The following is an 18,802-nucleotide window of genomic DNA, read 5'->3' on the forward strand; positions in this document are numbered from 1 at the left end:
ACACCTGCAGCTCACGAAGTTGTACTCAGGCATTATACCTACAGCCTTTCTCATTCCTGTAACTATATATCACGTGTTTTTATTCCTCCCTCTGTGATCCTGTCTCTCACAGTGGAGGTTTATATAATGAGAACAAAAAGGAGATAAAAACTGATATATCTGCTGTGCTGATCGAAATAAGTCTTTGTTGCTTAAATATTTATTAAAAAAACAAAGCGAAGAGTGGGTGTATGAAACACTTTTCACTAATTTCAAACAAACTGCAAAAATAGTTAATTATGGGCAAGTAGGTTACAAAAGGATTTCAGAGAAGTGTTCAAATGAAACATTTAAGTTCATATCTAGAAACATGTCACCATATTTTGACAGTAAATTCCTAGCACTTATAGTTCCTTAGGAAGAATTTTTTGTGGTGCATATTTTAGCTTGGCTGCAATGCCAGCACTTTCTTTGCTGTAAAGTGATACATACTGCCTTTAGCAGGAGCACATAAAGGAATTAAAAATTCAACTGAAAATTCAGTGGAGATTTGAATATTTCAATCTTTTCTTGCAAAAATCTGGGTATTTAGGGATGCAAAATAATGTGTGTTCTACTTAGATCATGAAAAATCAAGTCTCTTAATAAAGCTCACAGTTTATAAGATGACTTGTCCCAAGAACTTGCATAAACAAGGGCATTTGTCTATCTTTTGGCATGTGGATTTTATGCTCTTAACCAGGGTGATCTGCATTGTATAATATATATATTTTATATATATAATAATAATATAATACTATATATATGTAATATATAGAATTTTTTCATCCACATCATTGCTCAGCTGCTGGGTTTTCAGTGCTGTCTACTGAATATCACTTTGAAACTCTGAAAGTCTTCAGTAATGCATATGCAACAACTTGCAGGTGTACATAAAATTAATGTTGTATTTAGGCCGACTTAAAGCCTGTTCAAGTGGACTTTGAGGCTGAGTAACTTTTTTTTTTCCCCTTCTCATCCCAGATTAATTTATTGGCTGTGAAGAGCCACGGACACTTTGTGCCCTGATGGGGGACTCAGGATCCAGACGATCAACTCTAGTATCTCGATTGCCAATATTCAGGAGAAGTGTTAGCCGGAGACATGACTCTCTTCCCTCCTCACCTTCTTCTGCTAATGCCATTGGTGCCCACACATCCTCCCCATCCAGCACTAACTCCAGCTCAGGGAGCACCGGCAAACGCCGAAGTATCTTCCGCACACCTTCCATTAGCTTCCATAACAAGAAAGGGAGTGAGCAGAAGCCTGACTCTGCTAGTCAAAATGTTAACGTCTCAAATGGTGCCCAGTCCTCTCTCAGCACTTTTGAAAAACTGAGCTTGGAGGAACAAATTAAAAGCAGAGGAAGACATTCAGTTGGCTTTGGCAGCTCACGTAGCAAGAAGATAACAAGGTCTTTGACAGACGATTTTGAAAAGGGAAAGGAGCCCTCAGCTAATAAGAATGTCTTTATAAATTGCATAAGCTCTGGGAAGAATGAGGGTGATGATTCAGGCTTTGCAGAGGAGCAGAGCCGATACTCTGTCAAACATTCCACGCGGAAACTTCTCCCAAAATCTTTCTCATCGCACTACAAATTTTCTAAACCAGTACCGGAGAGTCAGTCAGTTTCCTCTGTGCAGCAGTCCAGGTGTTTGCTAGAGATTAAATCGTATGTAGAAAGTGAACCTGTGATCACCAAGTCCTCTCCTCCGTGTTCAGCCGAGACGACAGAGTGCATGGGAAGCTCCTTACAGTCCCCACTGCTCTCAGCTGACCTTACAGCTGCCCAGACCCCCTCTGACTTTCTTGCCCTAACAGAGGATTCTGTTTCAGAGGTTGATGCTCTGGCCAGCAGCGGGACTGGGGTGCTGCTTACAGAGGATTTTGGCCACAATGTCTCTACCTCTCAGATCTTTAATCCTGCTGCTGCTCCTGCGGAGGAAATGGATATTGTACAAAGTACTGGCCATTCTACTGGTGTATCTCCTGTGAGTCATGCAAGCTCATGTAGTGTTGAATCTAATCCCTTATTCAAAACCTCAGATCCTAATCAAACAGAAGTATTGTTGCAGGCCAATGAACTACGTATCAACGATGCCAGGCACATAGGAGAAATTAACTCTGCAAACGCACATTTAGAAAACTTTGCGTTACAGCGTAGAGAAGAATCAGTGATACCCTCTTCAAAGGCACAGGAGTTGGGTGGGAATGGAGATGAAAGCACACCATCCAAGCACACAGGCGAGACAATTCCTGTAATGGACTCTCAAATTGTTCCATGTTCTGAACCTCAGCCCTTTAAACCACAACAGGGTTATGAAACAAACCGTTCTAAAGGTATGTCGTGGTCTTTTCACTGTTGGGCTTGGTGTTCTTTTTTTTTGTCCTCAGTTCATCTGTAAGAATTGTTTGGTCATAAAAGTGTTTTTGCAGAGTTGCGAGTGCTAGTTAGGAAGTTCAAAAGTTATGAATTGTGTCCTCCTCCCAAAATTGTAGGAATTAAAAGTCTATGATTTTTGAGTTTGTGTTTTACAGTTTGCAAACACCCATCAGTGGTATTTGTTGTAGCTATGCTTTCCTGTGGTAGAAAATGAATTAAGAAAGAGAACATTGATCCTTGCCTCTTGATGAAGGCTGAAGCTGGGATATTTTTGAGGCATGCCTGTTTTGGACTTGAGCCAAAGGGTTGCATTGTTTGAGATAAAACATCGCCAGAAAAATAAACCTTTTAGTCCAGTTATGATAAATAATACAGTTTATCTTATATCGATTGGGTTTTGAAATTTCCCAATTTTTGCTTACTCTATCTAACTGATGATATAAAAGAGCTTGAAGTGGATGTTTCTGTGGCAGAGTATGAAAGATCCTGTTTCTCCTTCCATCTGAAATAACATTGTGCAAGTTCTCATTATGAAATCAATGAAACATAGAGAGTTAATTACCATCCTAATTTCACACTGGATCTTTAGTTTATGAAAAAACATTTGGAAATATTAACAAGATTAAGTGGAAAGGCTGTGCCTAGAAATCCCATTCTAGCGAGATGCAGATGAATAAAGGCACCAGGCCCTTGAGTAAAGGACGCCTGTCTGAAGACATTTCTCTCTGACAGTTTATTTTCTCAAGCTAGCCTAAAGACTGATGCTTCCTTGCATAACCCTGAGGTTGTATCTGGTGGGTCAAAATTTTTGAGACTTAACATGTCTGCATCTATAGTATTTGTATTAGAAGATGGTTGAGAGTAAATTTATATGAATTCATACCCATCTTTTTGCTTGGATATTTATAATCTACATGTCTTTATATAGGCATGTAGATTATAAGCAATCAAAAGCAATCTTGTTTTTTGAATCATTTGTCACTGCAAGGCTTGGTTGGATATCTTGTTCATAAATAGCAATATAAAGTAAAATTAACCCACTAAATTAGCTTTCACTAGAAGGGACCTCTCTCCCTCAGACCTTAGTCAATTGGGAGAAAAAACATTTCCATTTATGTATGTTACTGGTCTTATGTATGTTACTGGTCCTGAGCACTCAGTTGGTCTTCCTTGGAACATTGGCTCATCTGTAAATGAGCTCATCCTTTCAAATCTGTTATTAGAGTGTACTCCAGAGCAGCAAGCGAGCGGCTGAGTGATGTTTAGAAATACACAGTGCATTTGAAACTCATTCATCAGCAGTTGTATATTTAATCTGCATTTCTGGAAGGCAGCTAACTGGAGTTGAAACTGTGACAGAGGGATTTTTGTAAATGGGATTAATGTTCACAGAAACACTAGAGCCAAGACTGCACTATATAAAAATCATGATTAATTGTTAGGGTTCTATAGTGCTGTTCAAAGTGCAATTTCTTTTTCTCTTGTATGGTGAAGAATGTATTTAAAATTAGAAACTGGCCAAGCAAAGGAACCATTGGAAAAAGATACACAATCCTGCCATATGAAATTATACAAATATACAAAAAACTTATCATGGCATTCAGTAAAATATGGTTATAAATAGTTATATCTGTTACAAACAAATTGGTTTGAATATTTAGTCTTGCTAAAATAGTATTTAAAACCAGATGTGAATGCAAAATATTTCCATGCATTTTCTTTGGTAATAGTTATTTTCTCTTCCATAGCTGGTATCACAGCTGATATCATTATAGATAGCATTGTGAATGTGACATTAGTGTATGAGCAGGTTTGATGTGCCATATATTTCTTAGTATAGAAATAATTTATGTAATACCTTTTTGTATTTTTGTGACACAGATTTTTTTGAAAAGCCTTACAAAAAATGTCAGTTCTCTTGCAAAAGGCAAAAGAAGATGTTCTGTATTGCATTTATTATGCTATTAGGCTTCTCTCTTTCCTCATCTCTAAATTTGCCCTAACACCTCAAAATGTAATTTTTCTCCTCTTTTCCAATGTGTTACTGTTTCACTGGAGTTGGATACTGGGATTCAGCCTGCTGCCTGCAGGCTGGATTTGGAGGATGTGGATACAGAGCTGAGCTAGAAAAGCCAAATAGAACCTGAAACCAATGTGCATCCCTGTCCTGTACAGTGGTAACACAGCTATGACTTGGCCGTAAAAGCCTGAACTTGCCTTGGGACGCAGGGTAAGGCAGGTTGGGTTTTGGCACCAGTGAACCAGTGACAGTTTCTCTGGTGGATTTAACTGGACAGTGGTATGGAATTATCCTAGAACAAGGGGAGAAAGGAAAGGTCCTTCAGGAGCAGCGAAGGTCCTTCTGGATTCTGTGAGGAGCCATGGACTGGGCTGCAGTGCACTGAATATGCTTGTCACTGGAGGCTCAACAGCAAACTGGTGGCCCAGGTGACACTTTTATCTAGGTGATCAGGATCTGCTTTCTATAGAACATCTCTTACGCAATTGCATTTCAATGTAAACATTTAAAGCAAAGCAGTGTTCTCATTAAGAAAATAGCTGTAGAGAGTAGCTCTCTCTAATGATTGCTGGTTGCTTCTCTATTTGTAGTTGATCTTGCCAATAGCTTCAGTCCATACCGAGAAGGCAGATTTGTTGAGAAGCGACTGAGATCCTCTTCAGAAGGTACTGCTGGAGGCAGTCGGCTGATCATAAAACCGAAGGCTGGAAATACAGAAGAGCTTAACAGCCTACGGAAGCAGAGAGCAAGCTCATCCTCTTCAAAAATGAACAGCATGGTAAGTTTTATTCCCATATGTGTACATTTTTGTTTTTCTGTGGTTGGAGTAACTTTAATGAGAAGAAGCAATTTTAAAAGCAGTGGATGGTAATAAACGTGTGTGTGGGGGGACACTACATACATTTGGAAGTCTCAGGCTTCCAAAATATGTGATCCAGGCTCAACTATAAATATTGAAAGCATTTTTGTATTTTAGGGTGTGACATTGTGAAAAGTTTGCATACTTTGTGAAGAGATTCTTGTTGTCATGCTTTGCTTATTTGCCTGACAGAAATATAGTGGGAGAGGGAACTGCAGCAAAATTCAGTATGACTATTTCTGAGGATAAATACAGTGGGCTACTCTGTAGAAACATTGCGTTACCATGTTAGTTATTTCATGGACTCGTGTGGTATGAGTGAGATGAGAAGTCGGGTAGAGAGGAAGTTGTCTGCAAGGAGGCTCACTTGAAAGGTCAGAGTGGTCCCTTTTGAATCTGGTGACAAGTTTGGATGCTTTCACTCTGGAGAGAAGGCAAGGAGGAGAGGAAAAGATCTTCTCTGAGAACCCTTGAGGGTCCCAAGGACTGGAAAAGCTAAGAGAGATCAGATAATTGCAGAAGATTACTTTTGAAACCTTTCCTAGTGAAACACTAATAAAATTGTTGACTGACAAGTTTGTGCTTTCCTATAGCCAATGAGAACAAACATTTTAAGATCAATGTCATTTATACTTATGCATGTGCTTTCCAATGAGAGAGATAAAAAAGATTCTAAGATTGGACATTTACAGCAATGGCATCCACTCTAGCTTATAGGAATCATTAAAATAAACTTTATGGCCAGTATTAGTTTGAAATATTTTATTCAACATGCTAGCTGGAAAAAAGAGGATTCATTTTTTATTCTTACCTGAAAACAGAAAGCAAAAAGCTCTTACCCTTGCCTAGAGTTGCTAAACAGATGTATAAATAAAGGGGCTTTTCCTTTTCCAGGTATGCTTAATAGACATTGTTACAACGATGCAGGACCAAACATATCCCTGAGAGACTCTGATGTGAACACAACTGCCTTTTTGAGGAGAGGATTTTTGCAGTTTTTCAGAGATGTGAAACTGATTGGTGCAAACTAATGTTAGATTTCCAGTTACGTTCTCTTCTAGTGTAGTTCTACAGGCTAATACTAAAACTCAACAGCTCATACCATAACTTAGAGAACTTCTATGACTTCATGTTGCTTTGTATGTCACTAAATGTAACATCATCTCTCACCCAAGAAGCTAATGAAGGCTAAAATTGTCTTCCTCTGTGAGATTTGCCCATACTAATTCCTGGTTGGTCATTTAAAATTGTTCCCCAGAGAAAGATGTGATTTAGTGTGAAATCCCCATATGGAAACTGTGGCAAGAAGTTGGAGTTTGAGGGTTTCTCAAGAGGATGTGAAATTTATCTTTGGTCTGGCCAGATCTTGCCCCTGTGTCTGAATGTATTATCTAAATGTTCCTTTGTGGCTGGGCTCACAAATGCTGCTGTGGGCGGCAGGAGAAAATTACATCAGTACCAAGCAAATTCTTACTATGTATGGCTAATGCGCAACACATTTTCCGGTATACCAGTGTCCTGCAGCAATGTTCACTAAAAACACTCAGCAGAAATGGAATTACTTAATGACTTTTACAGAAACGCTTGCTTGTACACTCACTTTGTGTAACTTGGGCAGATTGGATTCAATAACAGGAGGATTCTCTTCTTAGCAGTATCAGATTGTGCAGATTTATCAGTATTCACTGATTAATGTTGTACTACCTGAAAGGGCAGGAGGCAAATTAATTTTAGGAAGAATAAGATTTTACACATATGCCTTTTTTGTTTCTAGATTGTTGACAATTTGTCAGATGAAGTAGTACAGTAAGGCAACATTTATTTCAACAAAACCCCTTGAATCTTTACAAACTTTTATTTTATCCACTGGATTATTACACCCAGAGATACAGCATAGAAATCAAGAGGTAGAATTTTAATAGTAAAAAAAAAATAATTGTGCTATTAAGGTATATATTTATAGCGTATTTCTCTGTTTTTGCAGGAAGTTCACATTGAAGTAGCGGTGAATAACATTTTTAAAAGCCAGAAAGAATATGATGACATTTAAAGATGCTGTTTCATGTAGGCATACAGAGCATTATGCAGATGTAGTTCCCATCCTAAAAAGCTGGTTAACCCTGGCTCAAGCCTATAAAACTTACTTGGGTTTTTAGACCCAAGCTAATATGCAGGTCTCTGCATTCATTTAAATTAGCTTGGGTTTTAGGACCCAAGCTAATATGCAGGTCTCTGCATTCATTTAAATTCTGGGCTAGGATGATGGCATAGCACTTCATTCTGTTTAGCCCTGTATTAATGATGGGACTAGGAAGGTGACAATACAGTAACAACAGGAAGTAAGCAAAGTGTGCATGGGGGGTAGGTGGTGATTTGAGTCTCTGATTCTTCATGTTTTGTGTATGAAATCCATGTGATTTCCCCCCCCCCCATTAGCAAGCTTGTCCACAAATTGGCAAGTTTCTGTTGCAAAATGTTTGTGCTGTTTGTTTTTGTAAGAAAAATGCTACATGAAAGTATTTGTTTCTTTAGTAGAAAGTGTGGTATAAGAAGTAGTAAACAAAACCAAACCAACACTATCCACCCTTCAACAACTAAAAAGTAAAAGAATAAGCTGAGTTCCCTGGAAGGAAAAGGAATTAGAATTGAAGAAATTGGAATATTTTTAACAATACATATCTGGTCAGGAAAAAGGTTCTTTCCAAATACTTGACACAATCAATTAATCTTTAACACTGCAGCAGCAGATTGTTGCAAGTGAATGATTCTAATGATGAATAAATACTAGATTTAGAATTGGAGTTACTAAAAAGATTATTATTAAAAATCCTAACCTAACTTTATTGTGTGTCTAGAAAATCACTCTCTATGGCTATCTGTATTAACTTTGTTCAATTTTGGAAGAAAATGAGCCAAAGGCATTTAAGGGATCACAAGTTCACAGGCAATTGCTGAGGCCTCCCTGCTGAGGGACAGCATTGCTGTTCAGTTCTGCTCTGCAGCACTGAGTGGCAGCAGCTGTGGATGCTGGTTTTCTGTCATCATCCAGATGTTGTGTTAGGCTGAAGAAGCTTAGTAACATGGAACATGCCCTTTCCTCACAAACTGAAGAAAGTCCTCCAAGATCCTGTTTGCTTGCTTTCTTCTGTTGGCAGGCAGCGTGGGCTCCTTCTGCTGAGGGGCTAGCTGGAGTGAGGAGCCAGAACTGAGGGGATGCTAGACTTTCACAGGAGATGAGAAGCAGGAAAAAAAATGAGCACTGAGAAACTGTTCTTCCTCCTAAACAACTTGATCAGCAGAGTATTTTTGGCATGATTGGCAGTGGTTTTTTTTTTTTGAAGGTGATAGGTAAAAGCTTAGGTGGATCTTCTTAACACTGAGAATATGTGTCAAACCTACAAATCAGTCACCACCTCCTGCACGAGTGACATTAACTCACTTGTGAGATGCTGAAAGTAATTTACAATCTGGACAAGAGCAATGCTACTCATAAATGAGATATAGGGAAAGAAAAAAGTCTTGCAAAATAACTCTGAAATTGTGCCAGTTTTGTAGAAAAGTAAAGAATGAACTGAAAGAGACAGTTGAGATTAACCACTTAGATTATTATTTCTGTGTGTTTTTCATTAGAATAGTTTCAAATCCGTCATTCTTGCAGTGACTGATTTCTGCCACAAGATGACACCATTTCACTAAAAATGGTTTTAGACTTTAGTATTACACAGAAGGTGAAAACTGCAATTCAGAACACGTTTTTGGAACAGTTTAATGTTGATTAGCCTCTGCAGTATAATAGACCCTTTTCAAATGAACATACTTGATACTGATGCAATTTAAAGAGATTCATAGAAAAAAAATTTTATATATATATATATATGTATATATATATATATATACACACATATATATATATATAAAAAAACTCTGGTCATTCAAATGTTCCAACTATGAAGTCATCAATTAGAACTCTAAATATTTAGACATAACAGATTAGTTAACTAGTCTCATAAGATTGATAGAGGCTATGATCTCTCTGTTCTCCATCTAGGTGGTGGTTCTTTTCCAATGTACAGGAAAGGCAAAAAGAAATTAAAAATGCAAAACAGCATGGTAAAAGACCGCGATGGCCTGAGATATGCAGCTTTGCAAGACCAATGAAAAGAAAATAAATCTGGGTAGTTGAAATGTGGGAAAGAATTATAATAACCGTATTGAAAAAAATACGACCAGACCCCCATATCACTGTAAGTAACTTCTTTAAGGGATCAGGAGACAGGACAGTAGGAAAAAAGAGTTAATGAGTTGTAGTACTTAGAATTAACAGTAGAAATTGAGGTGAGAGCAACAAAATTATCACTTCTCATAGCAGTGGCTAATATGGAAAGATGACAATCCTAAATATGACCTTTACTAGCACTAAAGAGGAAATATAAAAAAATAAGAAAAATTGCCCTTTTTTTTTTTTTCCCTTAAGTTGCTAATAGAAATTTTGAAATGCTAGCCAATTAGCTTTAAAACCAGATAGTCATGAAGGATGATATGAATGAAAGTAGCTGTATGTTACCACAAGTTAAAAAAACTTCAGAGGATTGTTGGAGCTCCTAGACCACCCTGCCCAACTTCAAGACATGAGCTGCACTGTGCTGTTGAGTAATATGATGGCATATATGCAGCAGAATGAGACTTCCCGCTTACATTTGGCTTTCAAAGACCTGCCTTTCTGTCTCTCTGATTATTTACAAAAAAAAACAAACTCCAAAACTGTCTGACTTTTTGACTGCTCCCTTACCCACACCTGGCTATCAGCAAATGTGCTACCTTACTAAAGGAAACTTAATTTTTCAGCTTTTTCCTGTCTCAGTGGGTGAACACTATCACTGTCCTTTTTGTTCTGCAGGACTGCAGTTCCGTGGGCACTCTCTCGAGCATAGCTTTTTCTTCGGTTTCTCATATTCAATCTTTTCTACATGTTGGTTGTTTTTCATTTTTTTTTTTTTATATTCAGCTACAAGTTTTCATCCTTGCAGGAGAAAATTTTTACGCTTGCCCTCAGTGCTGCATCGTCGTCTCCTGTTGCCTAGAGCAGGGCAGCCTTGCCTACTTGTGTCAGTCCAATTAGAGCTGCACAACCGATTTTTCCAGATTGTTGCTCTGTGACTGTGTCATTTCTTTCTTTGTATCTTTCCCATGGTTCCAATATATTAGATAAGACTGCTTGTTGCTAGCTAAAGGACTTTCATGGCCTAAGGTCATCTCAGTTTTTTTCCGTCAGCTTTAACAGTGATACAAGTCTTCATTGTCCACTCGTCAAACTGTCAAATAGTTGCATTCATATTTTCTCCCATGCTGCCTATCATGCACTAGAGTAACTGCAGTTACCACAAAACTTCCTTCATTTCCTTTCTCAATTTTCTTCTTTTTGCCTTCACTACAAGTAACAACACAATACTGAACAAAGATAACTTTTCAAGATGCATGTGGTTACTGTATTACTGAGGGTTTTTTGCTTATCCCTCCAATGTTGACACTTAAGCAAAATCCCGTTTTCCTCAAAGTTGTATTATGCTGATTATGTGGGGATGCTTTGAGTACCTAACATTTCAGTAAGAATATTTACAGTATAAATTAAGAAAAGTATACGCAAACCCCAGCGTCGGAATACAGGGTAGTATTTTATGGGCTATTTGCAGGGTTCAATTTGATAATGGGAGGGTTGAATGTCAGTTGAACATTAAATTTGCAAAATTAATAATTGACTAAGTGTAGGGAGGGACATCTGAAACTTTGAGAAGACATAATGAAGGTAAATAACTGACACAGAAATAGAGATGCTAGTGAAAGAGAGATTAACTGCAAGTATTTGAGATTCCTAGTGTACCTCTGGAGGGAGCAGAAAGACAAAACATAGGTCATTTTAACAGAAATGTGTTATGGCCCCTGCTTGGAATGTCTGTTTCTGATAATTATCTAATTAGCAACTGGTGTCTCAATTTTAGTTAATGTCCTGGATATTCTGTGCAACTGTACCTCAGTTTTGATACGTAGGTGATTTGGAGTGACTTGGCAATTAATAGTTGGATTTCTAGTGTACTTCAGAAATGTTACTTGCAACGATGGAGCAAACCACTGTATTCCAATCTATTTGAATAGATTTAGTGTGTGATATCGTACGTCGTGAAGCAGTATCCGAATCTGCAACTCATGAAAGTATGATGAGTGCTTTTCACGGATGACTGTTTTTAATGCTTCCTGAGTAGTCTTATTATCAAGCACCAGTTCTAACCTAGTTACTACATCATGAGAGAAATAACAGAATCCTTGTCCCTATGGACTTAAATGTACATGAATAAGGGCTAAAATGTTTTTTATGTTCCTTTTTTCTGTTCTGAAAACTGTGATATTTTGCTGGTGTCTGACGAAGCACTAAGTATGGGTAAAACTAGGTTGACTGCTAGTCTAGGGAGGGTTGAAGTGATTTTCACATTTTCTCCAGGTTGCTTTAATATTTTCTCCTGCTCTTTTCTCCTTGGGTATGGACTTGAGCTTCTGCTTCATAATTTCTGACGGTCTACACTGAGGCCATTTGGAAACTGAGGTTTTTATGCCGTCTGTGGCCAACACATAAGGTGGAAGATGCTTTTGAAAATAAATGAGTTGAATGGTTTATGAGTTACAGTGGGTGACCAGTAGACTTAGAATTGAAGGTGGTTGTTTTTATGACCTGTAAATGTGATCTGTGGAGCTTTGAGAAAACCCTGTGGGGTACATCTTCATCTACAGATTGGAGATACATTAATGATTAATACCTTAACAGCACGTAAGCTTCTGTCTTGACAGAATTCAGTGAAGTGAATGAAAGCAATGAATGAAATGTTATGGAGAGGATTTGAGTGCTCAGGGTTTCAATTCAGGTTCAAAAACATCCCTTAACAAAACAGCCTTTTTCTGATCTATCAAAACTGTTATAAAAATATGAACCAGGTAAGCAAAATACATACACTCCTTCCATGTCCTGTGCACAACCTTCTTTAGAAATAACAAGGTTTTGTTTTCTTTGAATAACTACAACCTGTTGTTTACTAGCTATACACTTATTATTCCTGGTGTTTGGATGTTCACAAAAGTTTTTTCATAGTTAAAATAGACGTTACATTTTGTTCTGTCGCTGAATTATGAGCTTTCTGCTTAATTCAAATTTCTCTCTGCTGTGGTGGGCTTCTCAAGGGAGAATATTTAGCAACATCAATTCTTACTGGGCTATTCAAACAAACCCTATAAGACAGTGGTTCACCCTTCATGTGAAGTGGACTTGGCAGCATTCATTTAGAACTAGCTTTGTACTAACGTAACAAAATTTTCCCTTAACAATGAGTTTGGCTCATTTTGCTCCTTGGTGGAAAGAAACTGTGGAAGCACTTTAAAGCAAGAACTGTCAGGACTATTTTGATAGTATAAGGCTGAACAGTGCTATCGAAATAGGAATAAACTGCTGATTGTAGGTAAGTAGTAATTTACGTTTTATATTCTTAACTTAGCATGGAGAAATCGCCTTTTTCACACCATTAGCATAAAAAAAAAGGAAACAGCAAATTGGGATTTAAGCATTTTGTCTGTGATTTTTAGGTCAAGTAAACTAGATGATTTTCAGCTAAATACCCTATGGGAAATTAATGTTGGTAGTGTAATATACATCTCTTAACATATTAAGAGCTTGTGAAAAATCAGATTGCAGTTGTTGGACAATTTGAATTAATTCTTGAGATCAAGTAACTTGCCGCGATTGAGAGACGGGACGCAGCTTGATGCAAGCAAGATGTCGTTTTATTACAGTTATCCATATACATTTATACTTGTCTCTACCTAGCGTGTCTCATACTGATTGGTCTATCTTTTACAGAAGGCACACACTGATTGGCTAACTAACATAAGACAAACTATTAATCAAGCATTTATCTCCCCCCAGCAACATCTTTTCTTACACAAAGAGTTAGCTCCTATCCATCAAGGTTGGCTACTCCCTTCTGTCTCGACCTTTCCAACCCGTGATTGATAAATAAACACTGGGCCATTCTTTCTCAGCCAAGCTTTTATCCTTATCTTATTCCTCCCATGGTTTACGACCGACAAGTTCCAACATGTCTCCTTCTATCAGCTGAACAGCACTGGGAGTCCTGCTGAGAGTAGGCAAATCCTGTCCCACATCTCACCCTTCCTGTTGCACAAAAAGAATTTTTTTCATGGAACGTTCTATCAATCTCTGTAGACACTGCAACAGACAGGGTAAAAGGATTAACAGGAGAACAAAGACAGCCAAGGCGTAAACAATTGTCTTTACCAAACTCCTTAACCATCCTGATAGCCCCCATCCTCCAAGGAGTTTATCTAACCAATCCCAACTATCGTCTTGTCGGAGTTTAAAGACTCCTTTTTTAAGCTGTTGAATACTGGCATGGATTGATTCTGAGTGATCGGAGAGATTCATACAACACATGCCTTCAAAATCTTCACAGCCATGGCCTTGCGCTAAAAGCAAAAAGTCTATAGCATCTCTATTCTGCAATGTAGCATGGCAAACACTATCTACATCTAATAAAAGACCAGATAATGCATTGCTAGTAGCATTAGTTTGTTTAGCAAGCCAGCAACCAAGTTTATCTAGAGTCGCTAATGCTCTCCCAGCGGCAAGCCCAGGTATCAGAACAGAGGTAACAAAGCGTTGACTAAAAGACCAAAACTCCGCGCTATCATCGCAATCAGGGGTATATGCATGAATGCCACGCTTCGCTCTATGAGAAAGACGGTGTTGTAAAATCATAGATGTATTAGGAGTTAGGACAGAAAGGCGTCCGAGGCTACACGGACCTCCTTCGACCTTTTATACACTAAATGAGACCAGTCTACACAACTATGTAAATAACGGCTATTTCCTAACAATTCGTGCCCTGTGACAACTAAGACTTTTGCTCCATCAATTTCCTTTTCTAAACAGTCATCGCACCAGCGTTTGGCAGGCGTCGCTCGGCGCCACCATTCCTTTTCACAAGTATAGCATATACACAAGACTCAAGGGTCACAAGTTTTACATAAGGTACAAACGACTTCTGCAGTTGATATTTCTTTACACTGATTCATATAGTCCTTCCTTGCTTGCGGTGTTCAATTCATGTTGTCCTGGCTCTTCTCAGGAGATTCACCGATTTGTTGCTCGAAAGGGTGGTCTGGAGGATGATCGGAGTCAATAACAATTGCGCCAGGGATTTTAGATCATGTGGAGTCATGACATAAGTATCAAAGACAGAAGATAGTAAGCTCGCAAAATACAGGGAAGAAAGCCCATGTTCGGTAACAGTGCGGTGCAGCTCCTTAACTACTGGAAAAGACAAAGCCTCCCACTGTGCCCCCCGGCCTTGATATATTACGGGGGCTACAATCGTCTTAGCAATTTCCAGATCTCCCTCCTTCAAGGCTTGTCGTCTTATGTTAACCCAAACATCGCGTGGGTCAGGGGGGTAGAGGTCTGGCTCTTTTTCAGGGTCCATTGGTCCTGGATCAAAGGGATATTCCTCTGGGGAGTAACCCGCGGCACAGACCTCCAAAGGCCTGGGGTTTTTTCGGTCCTCCGATGACAGCGGAGGTATCGTGGGAGAGTGTGCTGCTCTCTCCGCTACATCTTTGTGGCTTTTTTCCTGGACTTTCAAAGCCTCAAAAATGCTTCTCCACCAAGGGAGCATGCGCTGCGCCTCGGCGTTCCCAGTTGTCGCTGCATCCCATAATTTCACCCCCACATCGTCCCAAAGTTCCTTCGTAAAAATACTAGATGCAGTCACAGTGGGTATTTTCACCTGTACCCATTTAAGCATTGCTTTAAGGTCATGACCAGGAATATTTTTCCCATGCTTTCGCAGGAGAGCTTTCATAAGCTCATATACATCTCTCTCTGGGGAAGATTCTTGATTTCCCATGTTTCCCACAGCTCACCTCTCTACTCCGGAGGGATTTCAGGCCGGCCGGCTCCTGCTTCCTTTCAGCAGCTCATTCAAAGTTCTGTGGGACTCGCAGCAAGCCGCTCAGCTAGGCGGTTCGTCGACCCATCACGTCGGGGTCACCAATTTGCCGCGATTGAGAGACGGGACGCAGCTTGATGCAAGCAAGATGTCGTTTTATTACAGTTATCCATATACATTTATACTTGTCTCTACCTAGCGTGTCTCATACTGATTGGTCTATCTTTTACAGAAGGCACACACTGATTGGCTAACTAACATAAGACAAACTATTAATCAAGCATTTATCTCCCCCCAGCAACATCTTTTCTTACACAAAGAGTTAGCTCCTATCCATCAAGGTTGGCTACTCCCTTCTGTCTCGACCTTTCCAACCCGTGATTGATAAATAAACACTGGGCCATTCTTTCTCAGCCAAGCTTTTATCCTTATCTTATTCCTCCCATGGTTTACGACCGACAAGTTCCAACATGTCTCCTTCTATCAGCTGAACAGCACTGGGAGTCCTGCTGAGAGTAGGCAAATCCTGTCCCACAGTAACTAACAGAAATTAATTTAAATGTGACTTAATACTTATGCTAAAATGTTCTATGCACTTCTTTAACGACATAATTATTATAGACCAAAAAAGGGTAAACTATTATTCTAGCATTGGTGTAATTATTCTGATTTAATAGAGTTTATGTTATTACAGGTTGAAGGTAGAGTCATTAGCAATTTTAAATCCCAGAGTAATCATGGTAGTGGATAGATATGTTGGTGACATAGTGAAAATAGGACAAAATTAGTTCTTTTAGTTATGTGGGTTAACCCCAGTGGGCAACTCATCACCAGGCAGCTGCTCACTCCTTATGGTGGGATGGGGAAGAGAATCGGAAGGGTAAAAGTGCATGTGGGCTACAAAAATCTGCATGTCCCAACATACATACCACCTCCAAAGAAACAACTTATCTGTGGCCAAGACCTTTACTTTCTGCTCAGTGCCTGTCATGTGGAGATATGAGAGAGGTCAGGATTTACCAAAGATTAAACAATCCTATGACAAATCTAATCAATACTCCTTACCGAGTGTCACAATATGTTAATCACTAGGAGAAGAACAGAATCACCGTGGCTGGAAGACTCCTCTGGAGACTGTCTGGTCCAACACTTCTGCTCAAAGCAGGGTTAACTTGAAAGAGGTAGTATATCAGGTAGTACTGATGTACTCTGTGCTTGCATACTGGTATCCCTTTCTCATTTTAGAAGGGTCTCATTGTAGAAGGGTCACATAGATCGGGGAAACCCGAGAGTTGTTATTGATGGAGACAGTAACTACACTTGAATTTTAAGTAAGAGGGGTCTTTATGCAATGAATAATATTCTTAAGTGGAAAAATCTTCCTCTACAGTACTGGTAACAGAAAGTACTTCTTAAGGAAAAAAAAAAAAAAAGGTATATTATTTTAATTGAATTCCTTCTATGCACTGGAAGATTATTGTCATGTCTTTTATCTTGGAAGATGCCCTTAGTACTTGCAGTATTTTTGCAGCTGTGGTACATCTTCTCAGGTTAGCATATGCAAATAATATGCACAATAGGAAAACAGAAATCACTAGGTGACTTCTCTAAGGGAGACCATTAATGGAGAGCTGAAGTTGAAATTTATAACTAATGAATACAAATTAAACAGTATCTTGGGCTTTTCATCACATAGGTCAGATGATGCACAGATAGTTTGCATTCACTTGTTTTTTATGAAAATAAAAATTGAAAATTGCCCCGGTCTTGTTCATAGAGTGACAAGTTTAGCTCCTGTCCTGTTTTTGTGCACATCATTTCCTGCTGTGTAGGTCCCTCAGATAGTCTGTCCAAGAATGTTCTGCAGTGTTTACCCATAAGCTGCCTATTTGTATTATTTTGCTTATGTGGGAATAAACTCAGAATAAATACAGTATTTTTTTCCCCCAAGGCTATAGCAGTTCAGGGTAGGATGCTTCTTCCAGGCAGGCCTTTGATCCCTTTGATAAAAAGAAGGTAATGGAGTGAGAAATGAAATGCTGTACAGTCACTTGTTTGGTCATTATATTTGCAGTCCTTGTCCTTGCGCCAGTGTGTTGCTGGAGGCAATGCTGGGTGAACCCTGGGTTAAAGATGTGGCAGTGGTTGGAAAACTAGCTGCAGACCCCAAAAGCTTGCCGTTTAGAACAAGAGCGTTTTCTGATTTAAAGTCAAATATATGCTAGCCTACTAAAGACTCAGGATCACATTTTGCGTGCTGTATTATGGATTGATAGATGGAAACTAGCTTTGGGAATGCTTATCTAGATTAATTCACCTTTTGATGGGGGAATAGGCAAAAATATATAATCCAGGAAGGGAATGAAATGTTGAAACACATTTTGTTGCCTCGGAGATCATTTTGTGCATTCATAGTTTTCATTCAGTAAGACTAATAAAATTTATTGAAACAACACAGGCCTGGTGAATAGCTGAAGATGCCTCTTTTTTTTTTTTTTTTTTTTTTGAATTTTCATAACTCACGGAATAGATGCTTTCATTAAAAAAACAACACAGAGCTCCCCAGGCAATACAAACCTTTCTGAAATTAGAAGACTTTAATTTCAGGAGAGGAATGTGTATTTTTGTGTTTGAATTTTTGATAAAGAAACAAACATTTTGCAGTTTTGTGTTTTGAGAAGATTTATTGATTTTTGAAGAATATTAGTATTAGATAATTGTCTAAGATTTATAGTTACATCTGGATAGCTGTTACAATTTGGAGCTGGTTGGCAGCCAGAGGAACGTAGGTACTTGACACGTAGTAGTTGGTAATAGCTGGAGCAATTCCTTGCAGGACACTTAAAAAATGCAGTATTTGATACTGAAGAAAACCTGGGGAGGGGAGTTAAAAAGTTCAGTAACAGCCTGCTTCTGGATCTTGAACATCTGCAATAGGATGGGGAGTTTTAATCAATGTAAGGCTAATGGATCATTCACCAAAGTATTTCTGTTGCTCATATGGATATCTTGGACCCAAAGAAGGGCTTCAATTTGTCTTTATTTATTTCTTTATTTTTAATTCATATGTATGTTTTAAGTTACTTCCACATACTCACCCTGTTAAGTCTGGCCTTGTAAAACAAGCAGCACTGTAGCAGAACTCAGCATTGTCTCCTAAAAATGACTCCTACATGATTGTTCACTAGATAAGTTTTTGGAATATATCAAATGAAATGAGGTTAGTTTTGACTGCTCCAGAAATCAGAAGTTTGCATTTGCATGAGAAGTCTTCTTGTCATGTTTTTTTGGCATGTTGTAGCTGATGAAAGTAAAACCTACCAGTTTTGATTTAGTTACTCTAACCTGAAATGATCAGATTTGAAGTGTTTGGAATATATTTTAAAGATATTATCCCGAATTAAGCATCATGAAACTTGTGTCGTGCAAAGTAAAATGAGTAAATAGTGGGAAGGAACACTTAGTTAAATGAAATTGTTGTTACGATTCTGCAGACTTGGCAGACTGTTACCCTGGCA

The 18,802-nt window shown here is 38.6% G+C and overlaps 1 protein-coding gene across 5 annotated transcripts in view; it reads left to right on the top strand.

Annotated features, from left to right (window-relative positions):
- The window catches only part of CCSER1 (coiled-coil serine rich protein 1), a 684,293-nt gene that overhangs the window by 62,037 nt on the left and 603,454 nt on the right, over positions 1-18,802 (top strand). For all 5 annotated transcript variants that reach the window (XM_030492379.1, XM_030492381.1, XM_030492382.2 and 2 more), the window contains 2 exons: positions 1,003-2,358; positions 5,012-5,199. In XM_030492379.1, the coding sequence (XP_030348239.1) occupies positions 1,047-2,358; positions 5,012-5,199 (1,500 nt within the window). In that variant the 5' untranslated portion in view covers positions 1,003-1,046. The remainder of the gene's footprint in view (positions 1-1,002; positions 2,359-5,011; positions 5,200-18,802) is intronic.

This window comes from Strigops habroptila, chromosome 7 (genome assembly GCF_004027225.2).
Source record: "Strigops habroptila isolate Jane chromosome 7, bStrHab1.2.pri, whole genome shotgun sequence".
Lineage (NCBI taxonomy): Eukaryota > Metazoa > Chordata > Aves > Psittaciformes > Psittacidae > Strigops > Strigops habroptila.